This window comes from Dreissena polymorpha, chromosome 3 (genome assembly GCF_020536995.1).
Source record: "Dreissena polymorpha isolate Duluth1 chromosome 3, UMN_Dpol_1.0, whole genome shotgun sequence".
NCBI lineage: Eukaryota > Metazoa > Mollusca > Bivalvia > Myida > Dreissenidae > Dreissena > Dreissena polymorpha.
In genome coordinates, this window is record NC_068357.1 from 3,321,590 (window position 1) to 3,335,993 (window position 14,404).

At 37.6% G+C, this 14,404-nt stretch overlaps 1 protein-coding gene across 1 annotated transcript in view; it reads right to left on the bottom strand.

Moving 5' to 3' along the window:
* LOC127872758 (uncharacterized) overlaps window positions 1-14,404 on the bottom strand; it is a 72,508-nt gene that overhangs the window by 46,253 nt on the left and 11,851 nt on the right. The window contains 5 exon segments of the mRNA XM_052416137.1: window positions 535-640; window positions 5,074-5,336; window positions 7,146-7,427; window positions 8,642-9,041; window positions 13,867-14,095. Coding sequence (XP_052272097.1) covers window positions 535-640; window positions 5,074-5,336; window positions 7,146-7,427; window positions 8,642-9,041; window positions 13,867-14,095 — 1,280 coding nt within the window.

Consider the following 14,404-nt stretch of genomic DNA (forward strand, 5'->3'; position numbering starts at 1 on the left):
TGTCATCCCAGATTAGCCTGTGCAGTCCGCACAGTCTAAACAGGGATGACACTTCGGCTTTTATGGTATTTTAAGTTTCAAGGAAGTCCCTCCTTACCGAAAATCAAGTATAGGCAGAAAGTGTCATCCCTGATTAACCTGTGCGGACTGCACAGGCTAATCTGGGACGACACTTTACACACATGCGTTATGCCCAGTTTTCTCAGACAAGGCACATACCATTAAGGTAAATGTGCAAAATCTCTATCATTCTCAGAACGCGACTCATATGTTTAAGTACAAAAAGGGCTCATAATTCTACTAAACAGAAAAGAGTTATGGAACTTGGTAAGTGACCTCACACAATAACGCTAAAAACATGATTAAAGTTTCTATTAATACCTGTAGTAAAAACAGTGATACCTTGTCCTTAACAAGAGCATTATACGGACGCCAACAGAACAGCGGACATTTTGGGTGAGCAGTATCGCATGGATTGTTTGGTGAATGGACGAGCAAAATAAAAGAAAATCTTGACAATTCACCTAAAATTACCTTTTTAAAATATCCACCATGTAATCTCATGTGACCGTTGAGTGCAGGAATATTCTTGAAGCGTCTATGGCAGATTGTACACACTACTGGCTTTGTTGATTCATCGCTAATGGACATTTAACATATCATGTAAGCAGATAAACATTCAACATTACATGTCAACAGTTAATGGGGCAGGTATAAAGTTTATGATAACAATTGAACATAACATAACACTAGTTAAAGGGGCAGTAATTGTTTATGGAGAAAAAAAAACATAACATGACACAACAACAAGAGGGCCAAGATGGCCCTAGTTCGCTCACCTGAGAGGAGTCGGTTCATTCAATCTTTACCAAATGTCAAACTTGACCTAGATATTGTCAAGACAAACATCCTGGTCAAGTTTCATCATTATTTCATCTGCGAGTCATGATCAATATACCTATGAAGTTTCATGATCCTAGGCGGAAGCATTCTTGAGTTATCATCCAGAAACCATTTTTCTAAGTTGAGTCACTGTGACCTTGACAGCCATTGTGTGAATACGTTATTTGGCACTGGGACCTTGACCTTTGACCTAGTAACCTGATAATCAATAGGGGTCATCTGCGAGTCATGATCAATATACCTGTTAAGTTTCATGAACCTAGGAATAAGCGTTCTTGAGTTATCATCCAGAAACCATTTTACTATTTCAGGTCACCGTGACCTTGCCCTTTGACCTAGTGACCTGAAAACCAATAGGGGTCATCTGCGAGTCATGATCATTGTACCTATGAAGTTTCATGAACCTAGGCCTAAGTGTTCTTGAGTTATCATCCAGAAACCATTTTACTATTTCAGGTCATCCCGACCTTGACCTTTGACCTAGTGACCTGAAAATCAATAGGGGTCATCTTCGAGTCATGATCAATGTACCTATGAAGTTTCATGATCCTTGGCCTAAGCGTTCTTGAGTTATCATCCGGAAACCATTTTACTATTTTGGGTCATCGTGACCTTGAACTTTGACCTAGTGACCAGAAAATCAATAGGGGTCATCTACGAGTAATAACCAATGTACCTATGAAGTTTCATGATCCTAGGCCTAAGCGTTCTTAAGTTATCATCCGGAAACCATTTTACTATTTTGGGTCATCGTGACCTTGACCTTTGACCTAGTGACCTGAAAATCAATAGAGGTCATCTGCGAGTCATGATCAATGTAGCTATGATTATGAAGTTTCATGATCCCAGGCATAAGTGTTCTTGAGTTATCATTAGGAAACCATTTTACTGCTTTGGGTAACCGTGACCTTGACCTTTGACCTAGTGACCTGAAAATTAATATGGGTCATCTGCGAGTCATGATCAATGTATCTATGAAGTTTCATGATCCTAGGCATAAGTGTTTTTGAGTTATCATCCGAAAACCATTTTACTATTTCGGGTTATCGTGAACTTGACCTTTGACCTAGTGACCTAAAAATCAATAGGAGTCATCTGCGAGTCATGATCAATGTTCATATGACGTTTCATGATCCTTGGCATAAGCGCTCTTGAGTTATCATTCAGAAACCATCTGGTGGACAGACGGACCGACATGAGCAAAACAATATACCCCCTCTTCTTCGAAAGGGGGGGGGGGGGGGGGGTTAATGAGAAAACTGCCCCCCCTCCCAGCAGCCATGTTATTCAGCTGACCGGAACCATTTTTGAACTCAACTCTCGTATCAAGGAAACAAATGTTCTGAGCAAATTTCATGAAAATTGGGCCACAATTTTGACTTCTACTGTGTTCACATGTTTTCACTATATACATATAGAGAAAAATGCCCCGCCCACTGGCGGCCATGTTTTTTCACCGATCTCGACCATTTTCGAACTCGTTCGAGACATCAATTGAACCAATGTTTTGACCAACATTCATGATGATTGGGTCAAAATTGTGACTTCTAGAGTGTTTACAAGGTTTCTCTCAAGCCAAATAAGGAAAACTGCCCCGCCCACTGGCGGCCATGTTTTTCAACGATCTGAACTCAACCAAGATATCATTAAGAAAATCATTTTGACAAAGTTAAATGAAGATTGGGCATGAAATGTGACTTCTACAGTGTTTACAAGGTTTTCTTTTTTTTTACCTAGTGACCTAGTTTTTGACCCGGCACAGCCCAGTTTCGAACTCGGCCGAGATTTCATTGGGACAAAGCTTCTGACCAAGTTTCATGAAGATGGGACAAGAAATGTGGCCTCTAGAGTGTTTACGAGCAAATGTTAACGGACGGACGGACGGACATACGACGGACAAAGACCGGTCACAAAAGCTCACCTGAGCAAAATATATCAAACAGTTCAACCAGCTTTTATAACTGACCACTGATATTAACATCAGGCATACAGCACAGTGAGAGGGTCAGTAAGCTGAGTGGTAAATAGTTACACACTGCAATGATCAATATCTGGGGTCTAACAAATTCTAGAGCAGAACTAAAAATAGATTGGGAAAAATGACTCAGCAGGTTAAACAATGGAGATAGATACTGCAAAATTGTGTACATGTTGTCTTCATTTTAGCTTTCTCTTAAGTTGATAGGCTTACCATAAGTAATAATGACTAAAACAGTAGTTAATTATGAAAATTCTGTGTTATGAAAAATTAAATAAAACAGTTAATGGTACATAATACTGACATAATAAAACCAAAGCTTACTTCACAGGACACAAATGTTGTGACCAAATTTCATGAAGATTGGGCAACTGAATTAAATAAAACTAGAGTGTTAACAAGATTTTATTATAGCCGTATAAGGAAAAATGCCCCGCCCCATTGGAAGCCGTGTTTTTAAGCAAACATAATTATTTTCGAACTCATCCAAGATATCATTGAGACCAATCTTCTGACCAAATTTCATGAAGATTGGACAATAAATGTGGCCTCTAGAGAGTTAACAAGGTTTTACTAAAGCCATATATAGCCATATAAGGAAAAATTCCCCACCCCTGGTGGCCATGTTTTTAAAGCAACAAAAACCATTTTCGAACTAATCCAAGATATTATTGAGACAAATCTTCAGACCAAGTTTCATGATGATCGGAAAATAAATGTGACCTCTAGAGTGTTAACAAGGTCATACATTTCAATATTATTTAAAATAAAACTTAAGAAGAGCATGTGTCGAAAAATGCGAAATAAGCGAGATATTTAATTCTGAAATCGAAAATGTCTGTACAGTCCAATTCGCCAGAATGTATATCACGCATGTACGATGTGAATCTTAATATAGTCTAATGGTTGTTTTTAAATTCCTGCAGCAATGTCTATTCATTCGACACACGAACACTAACTCCAATCCTAATAAAAAGACGAATTCTTTGGTTATTGTAGGAAAATATGTACGAAATATCTTCGTCACCATCAGCTCGGGGCGCTAATTTGTCTTTGCTGCATTTTATGAAATTCGTCTTCAATATCTTGCCTATTTTATGTTATTGTAACATGTATTTATCAATATATTACAATTTAACACATATAAAAATCGTTTAGTCTCGCTTTAATTGTTTGACAAAAGAATGCCATATTGTACAGAATCATCAAACAATAAAAAACATATTCAAAAGTTTGCTATCTTCCAGAATGTAAAACTATCATTTATAATTAATTCCACTTTATCTTCTTGTGCTTAAAACAAATATTTTAAAAAGGGAAACAACTCTGTCAATTCAACATAATTTTTCATTTGCAGTTACTTCCCTTGACATGATAAACTATATAGTGTTCAAAAACAGTTATTACTATATAAATATAAGGAATATGACCTCCCCCCCAGCGGCCATGCTTTTTTACCGATCCGAACCATTTTTGAACTCAACTGTCATATCCATTAAAACACATGTTCTGACCAAATTTCATGAACATTGGACCAAAAATGTGACTTCTAGAGTGTTCCCATGTTTTCACTATATACATATAGAGAAAAATGCCCCGCCCCTTGGCGGCCATGTTTTTTCACCGATCTGGACCATTTTTGAACTCGTCCAAGAAATCAATAAAACCAATGTTTTGACCCACTTTCAAGATGATTGGGCAAACATTGTGACTTCTAGAGTGTTTACAAGGTTTCTCTATAGCCAAATAAGGAAAACTGCCCCGCCCACTGGCGGCCATGTTTTTCAACACACAGGAACCACTTTTGAACTCAATCAAGATATCATTAAGACAAACATTTTGACAAAGTTACATGAAGATTGAACATAAAATGTGACTTCTACAGTGTTTACAAGGTTTTTCTTTTCTTTTTTACCTAGTGACCTAGTTTTTGACCCGGCCGAGATTTTATTGGGGCAAAGCTTTTGACCAAGTTTCATGAAGATGGGACAAGAAATGTGGCCTCTAGAGTGTTTACGAGCAAATGTTTACAGACGGACGGACATACGACTGACAAAGACTGGTCAGAAAAGCTCACCTGAGCAATCAGGTGAGCTAAAAAGAGGCAGGTACACAGTTTATGATAAACTTTTAACATTACATGACAATAGTAAGCAGGTAAACAATTATAAGACAAAAGGCCTAAAACATACCCTAAAACCTTAATATCTGTGACTGTTGTATTTGGGGCTATGACATTAGGCTGTGTCTGACTAAACCAGCTCTGCCCCTGGGTGGGGTGTGACTGAGGACGGATTGGGCTCCCAATGCTCAGGGCTTCCTGGTTACTTGGGCTCATCTCACTGTACCCGGGAGACAAATCCGGGTCGTCTGGGTTGTTTGGAGTGTGCCAACTGGATGTTGGCGAGGACTGGGTAGTGGAAGGGGTTTGTGGAAGCTGCTGCTGCTGTTGATGCTGAAATGAAGGCAATTGCACAAGTAGGTTGACATATTATTAAACTAATTAAATTTATTTTTACCATAAAGACAAAAAACGATGTGGTGTTTAGTCAATGCTGATGTTTTTAGTAGAAGGCTTGTCATTGTTGATATATTGGCCCATTTAAATAAGGTTAAAAGTATAGGTCAAAATAAGGTAAGGTAATACATGTACATAAAATAACATATGGAAGAGCTGGGCAGGACGTCTATAATCGGCCCACTGCCTATATAACAGCCATAGGCCACTATACAGCTGGGGTCAATTATAGACATCCATTTAAACTCTGCCCAATGTCATCTTTTATATTATATATCATCAAATTGTGTTCAAATTAGTCATATTGGCCAAGCCAATACAAATGACAGCCAGCCTATGACCTCAATTTGTTTCTATTTATGGAAAAATGTAATACAAGTGTTTGGTATTGCATGGAAGTATCAATGCTAATGTTAAGCAAACATTTATTAGGGTTAACTTCATTCTGGCTACCATAACTTCAAATATCGCTTTTTATGATTTTTGATCGGCACGACTTTAAAGTTATGGACCAACCCCATTAGGAAAGTCAACCAAATAATTCCCGAAAAGTTGACAGTTAACAAAGACCGGTCCAAAACAGCTTTTAAATGCAGTTATTGGCCCAAATAAACCACTTGATCGGAAAGATCAACATTTTTCACATTTAACTGATATATTCCTTCATAAAATACTATCTTCAACATTTAAAATTCATCTTTTCTGCTCTAACATATCGAGGAAAAGAGCGATGCGACAGACATTCTTGAAATGCGAATCTCCCGAGATTTCATGCTCATGTGACGTTATTTCTATTTTTAGTAACATACCATGTGCTAAAGTGTTTTCAAATTCAGAATGACATTTCCCTGTATTTTAAATTATTCTTGCTTGTTTTTTAAACAAATTCTAGTGTAAATACAAACTCAAAGTAAAACATATTTAAAAATACCTGATTCACTTTGAAATCAGTCTTCTAATCCACCAGAGGTAAGTTGTTAATCACAAATAATAGATTTCAGAAAACGAAAGTAATGTTTACAATTTCAGCAAAAAATGTCAAGGTCGATCTGAAAGTATCCAAATGAAAACTTGTCCCGTGACAAAGCGACAATGGCGTCAAAATTGTGAATTTCAGGCTGATGAGAGTTATTTTCATCTATTGTAAGATGCATTTGAAACTTTTGAACCTTAAAATATGCCCCAATGCAGTAATTTATATTCATTCACCAATTAATGTAGAAATGTATCTAAGAAAATGAACTGTCTTTGATTTATAGCGTGACATAAATATGTTACGACTTTGGTTGACTTTCAATATGGGGTTCACTTCAGCGTACAGGTCTGTCAATACTACATAAACTGTACGCTAAAGTTTCTTTAGCTAGGGTTAACTAAGAATTTTGACCTTCTGAATATATACAAGTCCATAGTAGGTCTATGTGAATCTCAAAATGACGCAAGGCAATTGGAGGGCAATAATAGTCTTCAAAAACATAAATCTTGCAAGTATCAGCTTTGAAGAAAGCATTATAAATGTTCAATGAATCGTGTTCTTTTGGGATAAACTAGGGTGGGTTGATGTGTTCAAAAACAACATCCAAGAAAGTTCAAACGCTTTGTAGGAAACATCATCGTTGTTACAAAAACATTTTGGGTTCACCTCATACGGATCAACAGACAGATGTAGAGAAACGAACAGACCCAGTATAATGCAGGGACCTCCACAAGAATTTACAATTTTAATAAAACATTTAAACACTATACCTGAAACTTCTCCATTTGGTTAATGCTCATGTGGTCCTCATTTTGATCCATCGCTGCCTGATCCTGAAAGAACTGCTGCAGCTGCTGTGAATCATACTGCTCCTGTTGTTGATGCTGCTGTTGCTGCTGAAACTTGATGATAGCTTCTATCTGAGCATGCGTAAGCTGATGCTGTTGTTGTGGCTGTAGAGGGATATAATGTGTGGGTGTGGGCTCAGGTGCGTCCGACTCGTAAGAACCATGGATAGTCAGCGGTATGGTAACCATGACTGCAGGGCCAACCTGAGCAGATAAGGTGTAAACGCACTGAATTTTAGCCCCGTTCTGAGAAAATGTGTCTTAATGCATATTGTTTAAGTGCCATCCCAGATAAGCCTGTGCCAGCTGCACAGGCTAATCAAGGATGACAATTTCATTGTTTATGGTATTTTTCATTTAATTTAAGTCTCTTCTAAAATTCTAAAAGAAAATCTAGTCTTAGCGGACTACACAGGCTAATCTGGGATAACGGACAGTCAATTACAACATACACAAAAGTACACATATCTAGATTTTCACTTTAGCTTTTTCTTACACAGTAAAGGTAAAATTGCAACCATATTTTTATAGCAAGAAGTGTCAGTACTATCAAGTTGAAATTATTTTTCTTTCTTTTTTGCTTTTGTTTTTCTTATATGAAATGTCTTCACAATAAGAAGATTACTCAATTGCTTTTCTTGAAAAATTGAACACAATTTCCAACTGGAAGCATATTTTCAAAATCTCAATTGCTCACAGCGTACATTCCTATCAGTCATTTTCCCGTGGGTATTGAACATCTGATTGCATCTTACAATATGAGATGAGTAATGCAAAAAATAGGTCTTATGCTAAAGGCAGCCAGGGCAGCTCCAAACCAGAATTGCAATAGTCAGTAGATACCCTGTCTGCTATAAAGTCACCCAAGTTTGCATGAAGTTCCAGGCCAGAATGTGCTGATGCGCGGGCTTGTCTGGAGCTACCTTGGCCGAATTCGACGTAAGACCCATTCTAAAACAAGGCTATTGTCAAGCAATATGGTCCCCTACTGGCTCCACCATTGTCAGAAATTCCACCATTTTCAGATTTTTAGTTTGTTGGTTGCCATAGCAACCACAATTTTTGACGTAGGAACAAAATGAAATGACGTGCATAATGTCCATATTGCCATCTATCCATGTTGCAAGTTTCATGAAAAAGTATTAAGAACTTTTAAAGTTATTGCAGGATCCAGAAAAGTGTGACAGACAGACAGACTCACAGACAGACTCACAGACAGACTCACAGACGCACAAAGCGCAAACAATAAGTCCCATCCGGTGAAACCGGTAGGGGACAATAAAGTGGTACAAACTTTATAAACTGTCTTCCTATGCATATGTATTGACGACTGTATCTTAATATTTTCATATATCAGTGAAGTATGATGTTTACTACTTTCTCAAGCAACCTTGTGCACAAGGCCCTGGCAGACTAACCTGAGGTTCAATCATCAACTGCTGGGCCAGGACATTGGTCTCCTGCTTAACAGAGGTTTTCTCCCGTTGTTGGTTGGCTGGAGCACCAGTTGACAGGTTTATCACAGATTCCGTAGTCGCCATGGAAGTCAGATTAGCTCCACTGCCTCTGGACGCACTGACCACAGGGTTTTTAGCGCTTGCTGCCAACTGTACAGGCTGACCAGTGGACGCCTCCGCCAACACTTCCGCAGCGTGACTTGTCGCTTCTACCATCTCAAGGGCTATTACGTCCGCCGAATGGTTGTGGTGATTTTCAAGGTGGCGCTTCAAGGACCTGGCATCACAGTAACTTTTCTCACAGTGGGAGACCATGCACTCGTAAGGTTTTTTTTCTCGGTGAGTCATTAAATGACCATTGCTACAAGTGTAATAAATCTATTTAAGACATACAAGCAACAATCACAATTAAATTCTTAAGTCTATTTATTGTTTCTCTAAGAACTGATTTCAACGTTATTTCCCAACACAAAAGCATATCGTCAACTTGCATCATATATAAAATTACTTACACATCATATGAGAATATTGAAATGAAATTAATTTAAAACAAGGGAAAAAGGCCTGTCTTGTTACATAAGGCTCAAATTGAACTTAACTGCAAGCATATGATGTTTCTAAAACATGTTTGCCACCCCCAACACACAAACATTTGCAGGAAAGTCGTCCCTGTGACCTTGAAAATCATAAGAGGACATCCTTGGTTAATACAAATTGGCATACTAATGCAAACAAGACTATTGCCAAGCAGTACAAGCAAATGCGTTAAATTGATATCCCCCATCAATATGCTTCTGGACATAAAAGTGTTATATTTGACACTAAAAAGCATTTTTTTAAGATACAAAGGGCCATAACTCTGTTATTAATAGATGGTGTACAATGCCATTTGTTGTGCATCATCCTCTTATCCATATATATACTCTTACCAAGTTTCAATGAAATCCACCAAAGCACTTCCAAGATATGGCTCCGGACACAAAAGTGCCGGACGGACAAAAAAACGGACGGACGAAAAAACGGACGGACGGAAAGACGGATGAACGAACAACGCCAAAACAATATCCCTCCGCCTATGGCGAGGGATAAAAAGTCCCCTACCGGTGAAACTCCAACATTTTCAGCAATATTTTGAGTCTATTTGTTGCCATAGCAACCAGAATTCTTGACGTAGGAACAAAATGAAATGATGTGCATAATCTCCATATTACCATCTATCCATGTTTCAAGTTTCATAACAAAATATGAAGAACTTTTAAAGTTATCGCAGGATCCACCATTTTCAGCAATATTTCTCATCTATGTGTTGCCTTAGCAACCAGAATTCTTGGTGTAGGAACAAAATGAAATGATGTGCATAATCATCCTATTGCCCTCTGTCCAGGTTTTAAGTTTCATGAAAAAAATACGAAAAACTTTTTAAGTTATTGCAGGATCCAGAAAAGTGTGACAGACGGAGCGCAAACCATAAGATTGACCAGTAGGGGACTAATAATCTTAAGCATTCTTTAGATATTTCTGGAAAAAATGTTCATGTTACAAGCCCATTTTTAACTGATCTCACACCTGCCTCAAAATCAAAAGGCATCTTTCTTTTCATCAAAGTAACCATCCTACAAATCAAGAAAATTATAGTTGAAGCATTCTCTAGATATTGAGCAGAAACCAATTTCAAGATACAACCAATGACCTTCAATTTCATGACCTCGACCTCAAAAGGCCTCATCCAGCCAAATTAAATGTTACAAGACAATATGACCTTGACCTTTGACCTGTTACCCTAACAAGAGGGCCAAGATGGCCCTAGTTCGCTCACCTGAGAGGAGTCGGTTCATTCAATCTTTACCTTATGTCAAACTTGACCTAGATATTGACCAGACAAACATCCTGGTCAAGATTCATCATTATTGAACCAAAACTCTTGCGTAGGGAGTGTTTTTGTTTTTGTAAGATTTGAAATGGTGACCATTATTTTAAGTTGACCCCCCTTACCAAACATGAAACTTTGCTTACAAGGATTTTGTATAATATAATGAAAATTTGGACAATCTAAGGGCAATAATTATGGCATTAATTATATGATTTTGCTTATCATCAAACTTGACTGAGATCTTTCAGCAACTTTGGTAAAGAATACTTGGGAAATGTGAATGCTAGAGTGTTTACAAACCAAATGTGGACAGACGGACAGCGGACAAAGACCAATCCTAAAACCTCACCTGAGCAATCAGGTGAGCTAAAAAGTGTGTTTCACCGATCTGAGCCATTTTCCAACTTGTCCAAGAAATCAATCAAACAAATTTATTGACTAAGTTTCACCATGATAAGGCAAAATATGTGACTTCTATAGTGTTTGATCACAAGTTTTCTCTATATAGTCACATAAAGAAAACTGCCCCACCCAACTGGCAGCCATGTTTATTGACCCATCGAGACCATTTGCAAACTCATCTGAGATATATATAAAACCAATCTTTTTACCAAGTTTCATGATGATTGAGCAAAAAATGTGACTTCTAGAGTGTTCACAAGCTTTTTTTACTATATAAATCAGGGGTGTCAATTGTCCCAAATTTGAAATCTGGAAAATTAAGCCGTATGTCCCGTATGATAAAGGGACAAGAGGGCCCAACCCCCCGAGCCCTAGCTTATTGTTCTTTTTTTTAATAGTCTTTCTAGGTGCAATTTCTGGTGAGTACAATGCGAAATATTATAAACCAAACCATCCGTAACACCGCAGGTGTATTTGTCATTCTAAACAAATAATATTAAGAACTTCGAAATTAAATTAAAATCGACAAACCAGCGTATCCGAAAACGACTGTCCGAAAACATGTCGCGATACATCATTTGCAAATGAAATAAAATATGCATATCGTTTGACTGCAGAAAATGAAAACCAGTAACCAGTTACCTAGCAAATACGCAGTCAATATATAATTTGATTAACATATTGTTTTAAAATATGATATTGCAGTGCTTTACTTAGCCAGTTACTGCTCATGTCAGTGCCAGCCGCTTACCAATCAGAAATCAATAAATAAAATCGGTACCAAGCGCAAATGTCCGGAATGCCGACGATGCTATAACAATATTCGTTCTGAAATGATCGCGCACTAAAAGAATTACGTCCCTACCCCCACCCGCCTTAAACAAACTCATCGGATTTACATTCACCTCAAAATCAACCCTGGACGGCTCAAATCCGGATTTCCGGAATAATCCGGAAAATTGACACCCCTGATAAATATAAGAAAACTGCCCCCCACCGGCAGCCATGTTATTCAACTGACCGGAACCATTTTCCAACTCAACTCTCATATAAAGGAAACAAATGTTCTGACCAAATTTCATGAAATTGGGAAAAAATGTGACTTCTAGAGTGTTCACATGTTTTCATATATAGAGAAAAATGCCCCGCCCCCTAGCGGCCATGTATTTTCACCGATCTGGACCATTTTCGAACTCGTCCGACATCAATAAAGACAATGTTTTGACCAATTTTCACGATGATTAGACCAAAATTGTGACTTCTAGAGTGTTTACAAGGTTTCTCTATAGCCATATAAGGAAAACTGCCCCGCCCACTGGTGGCCATGTTTTTCAACGGACCGGAACCACTTTTGAACTCAACCAACATATCATTAAGACAACATTTTGACAAACTTACATGAAGATTGGGCATGAAATTTGACTTCTACAATGTTAACAAGTTTTTTCTATTTTTTGACCTAGTGACCTAGTTTTTGATCCGGCACGACCCAGTTTCGAACTCGACAAAGATTTCATTGGGACGAAGCTTCTGACCAAGTTTCATGAAGATCGGACAATAAATGTGGCCTTTAGAGTGTTTACGAACAAATGTTAACAGACGGACGGACGACGGACAAAGACCGGTCACAAAAGCTCACCTGAGCAATCAGGTGAGCTTCAAATCAATAGGCTTCACTCAAGTATCCAGCATAAAAATAAAGATATTCATAGGTAAAAGCACTCTGTATATCCCAGAAAATCATATTATTTGACACATGCTCTTGTGATATTGAACTGTGACCCGTCAATTTCAAAATTAAAATGCATCTTCTTTTCATCTCATGTAATATTATAGCAATTTTCTTGATTCAGTGTTCTCAAAATATAGTGTCAAAAGAAATTCCTGTTTCAAACCCCTTATGACCTTAACCTTTATCATGATGACATCAAAATCAATAGAGTTCTGAAAAAACTGGGCTATTTTCACAGGCTAATCTGGGACGACACTATACGCACATGCATTATGCCCAGTTTTCTCAGAACATGACTCAATAGAAGTCTTCCCTTTCACCAAGGTAATCACTATACCAACTATCATGATCATAGGTCAAAGTGTTCTCAAGATATTGCGACAAAACAATTTGACTCTGACAAGGACATGTGACGATGACCTTTAACCAGATCAACTCAAAATCAATAGAAACACTGTATTATGTGAATTTGGACATCAAACTGGGAATGGACATCATTTTGGTGATTTTCTCAAACAAAACTATTCATTTCATGATCTGAATTTATTTTTGTAATATTTTATCTATACTACAAGCTAATAAGCAATTTTCCATGATTTTTTCAATAACAGTGATTGTATTTTCATCATTTTTACTGTATTTTTAAACTGTGTCCATGGGCCTCACACAGTTTCATTTCATGGGGATTCAAAACAAAATAAATAAACAATCCAGTTTTGCAGCATAATTAATTTAAAAGATGCTATTGTAAATGCAAGTATCTGTTTTAATTATAATTTGTCAAACTAAATAAATACAACATATACAACTGCATATAATGCACTTTTGAAAAAACACAATTTATTCCCAAATTAATGTCTTATTCCAACTTCACATAATACTGTGTTATAGATGTCTTTCTTTCCTTCCTCCAAACCATCATACCACTATGTATTGTTGAAGGTCAAAACATATTTAGACATTACATGAAAACAAATGGTCTACAAACCGACTGACCTAACGACCATCTTACCTACCCTTTACAGAAGAGGTGAAAAATCAAATTGCTTTTCCATGGGGCATAACAACAAGGTCCTATTTCCCACCCCCCCACCCCCAAAAAAATAATTCCTAATTAAATCCCTGAAGTACCTTAGAATAATAAGATACTTATTACACATCAGATTTAGAACACACACGTACAGATGATCCTGCCTCTTGAACTTCTTCTCGCAGATTGTGCACAAGAATTTGCGCTCGTCACTGTGTGTGAGCTTGTGTTTGGCCAAGGCACTTGTATTGTTGAAGATTTTATGGCACAGATTGCACTCCAGGTTCCCTCCCCCTTTTCCTGGGGACAACTGTTGACTTCCTTTCCCGTTCTTGCCGCGCCCCTTTCCTTTCTTTCCCTCATCATACGACTGTGAGTGATCTATAGCAGGAAAGCAATATTGTCATGCAATTTACTGCGTATCCGGTGTGGTACATGTACAAAATGTACTTGAAGAATTGATAAAACAATTGTTTTATGGTATTTGTCATGAATAATTTATGACGGACAATGGACAAAAGCCAATCACACAAGCTACCATGAGCAAGTTGGGCTCAGGTGTGCTAAGAAATAAAACAAAAATCATCTGATTCAAGTGCAAGAAGCAAAATATTGATTGGCATTATACTTGGCTTTTATAAATGTTTACTTTGAGGGTCAAAGCATCCTCATAATTAGCTTCAACTTATT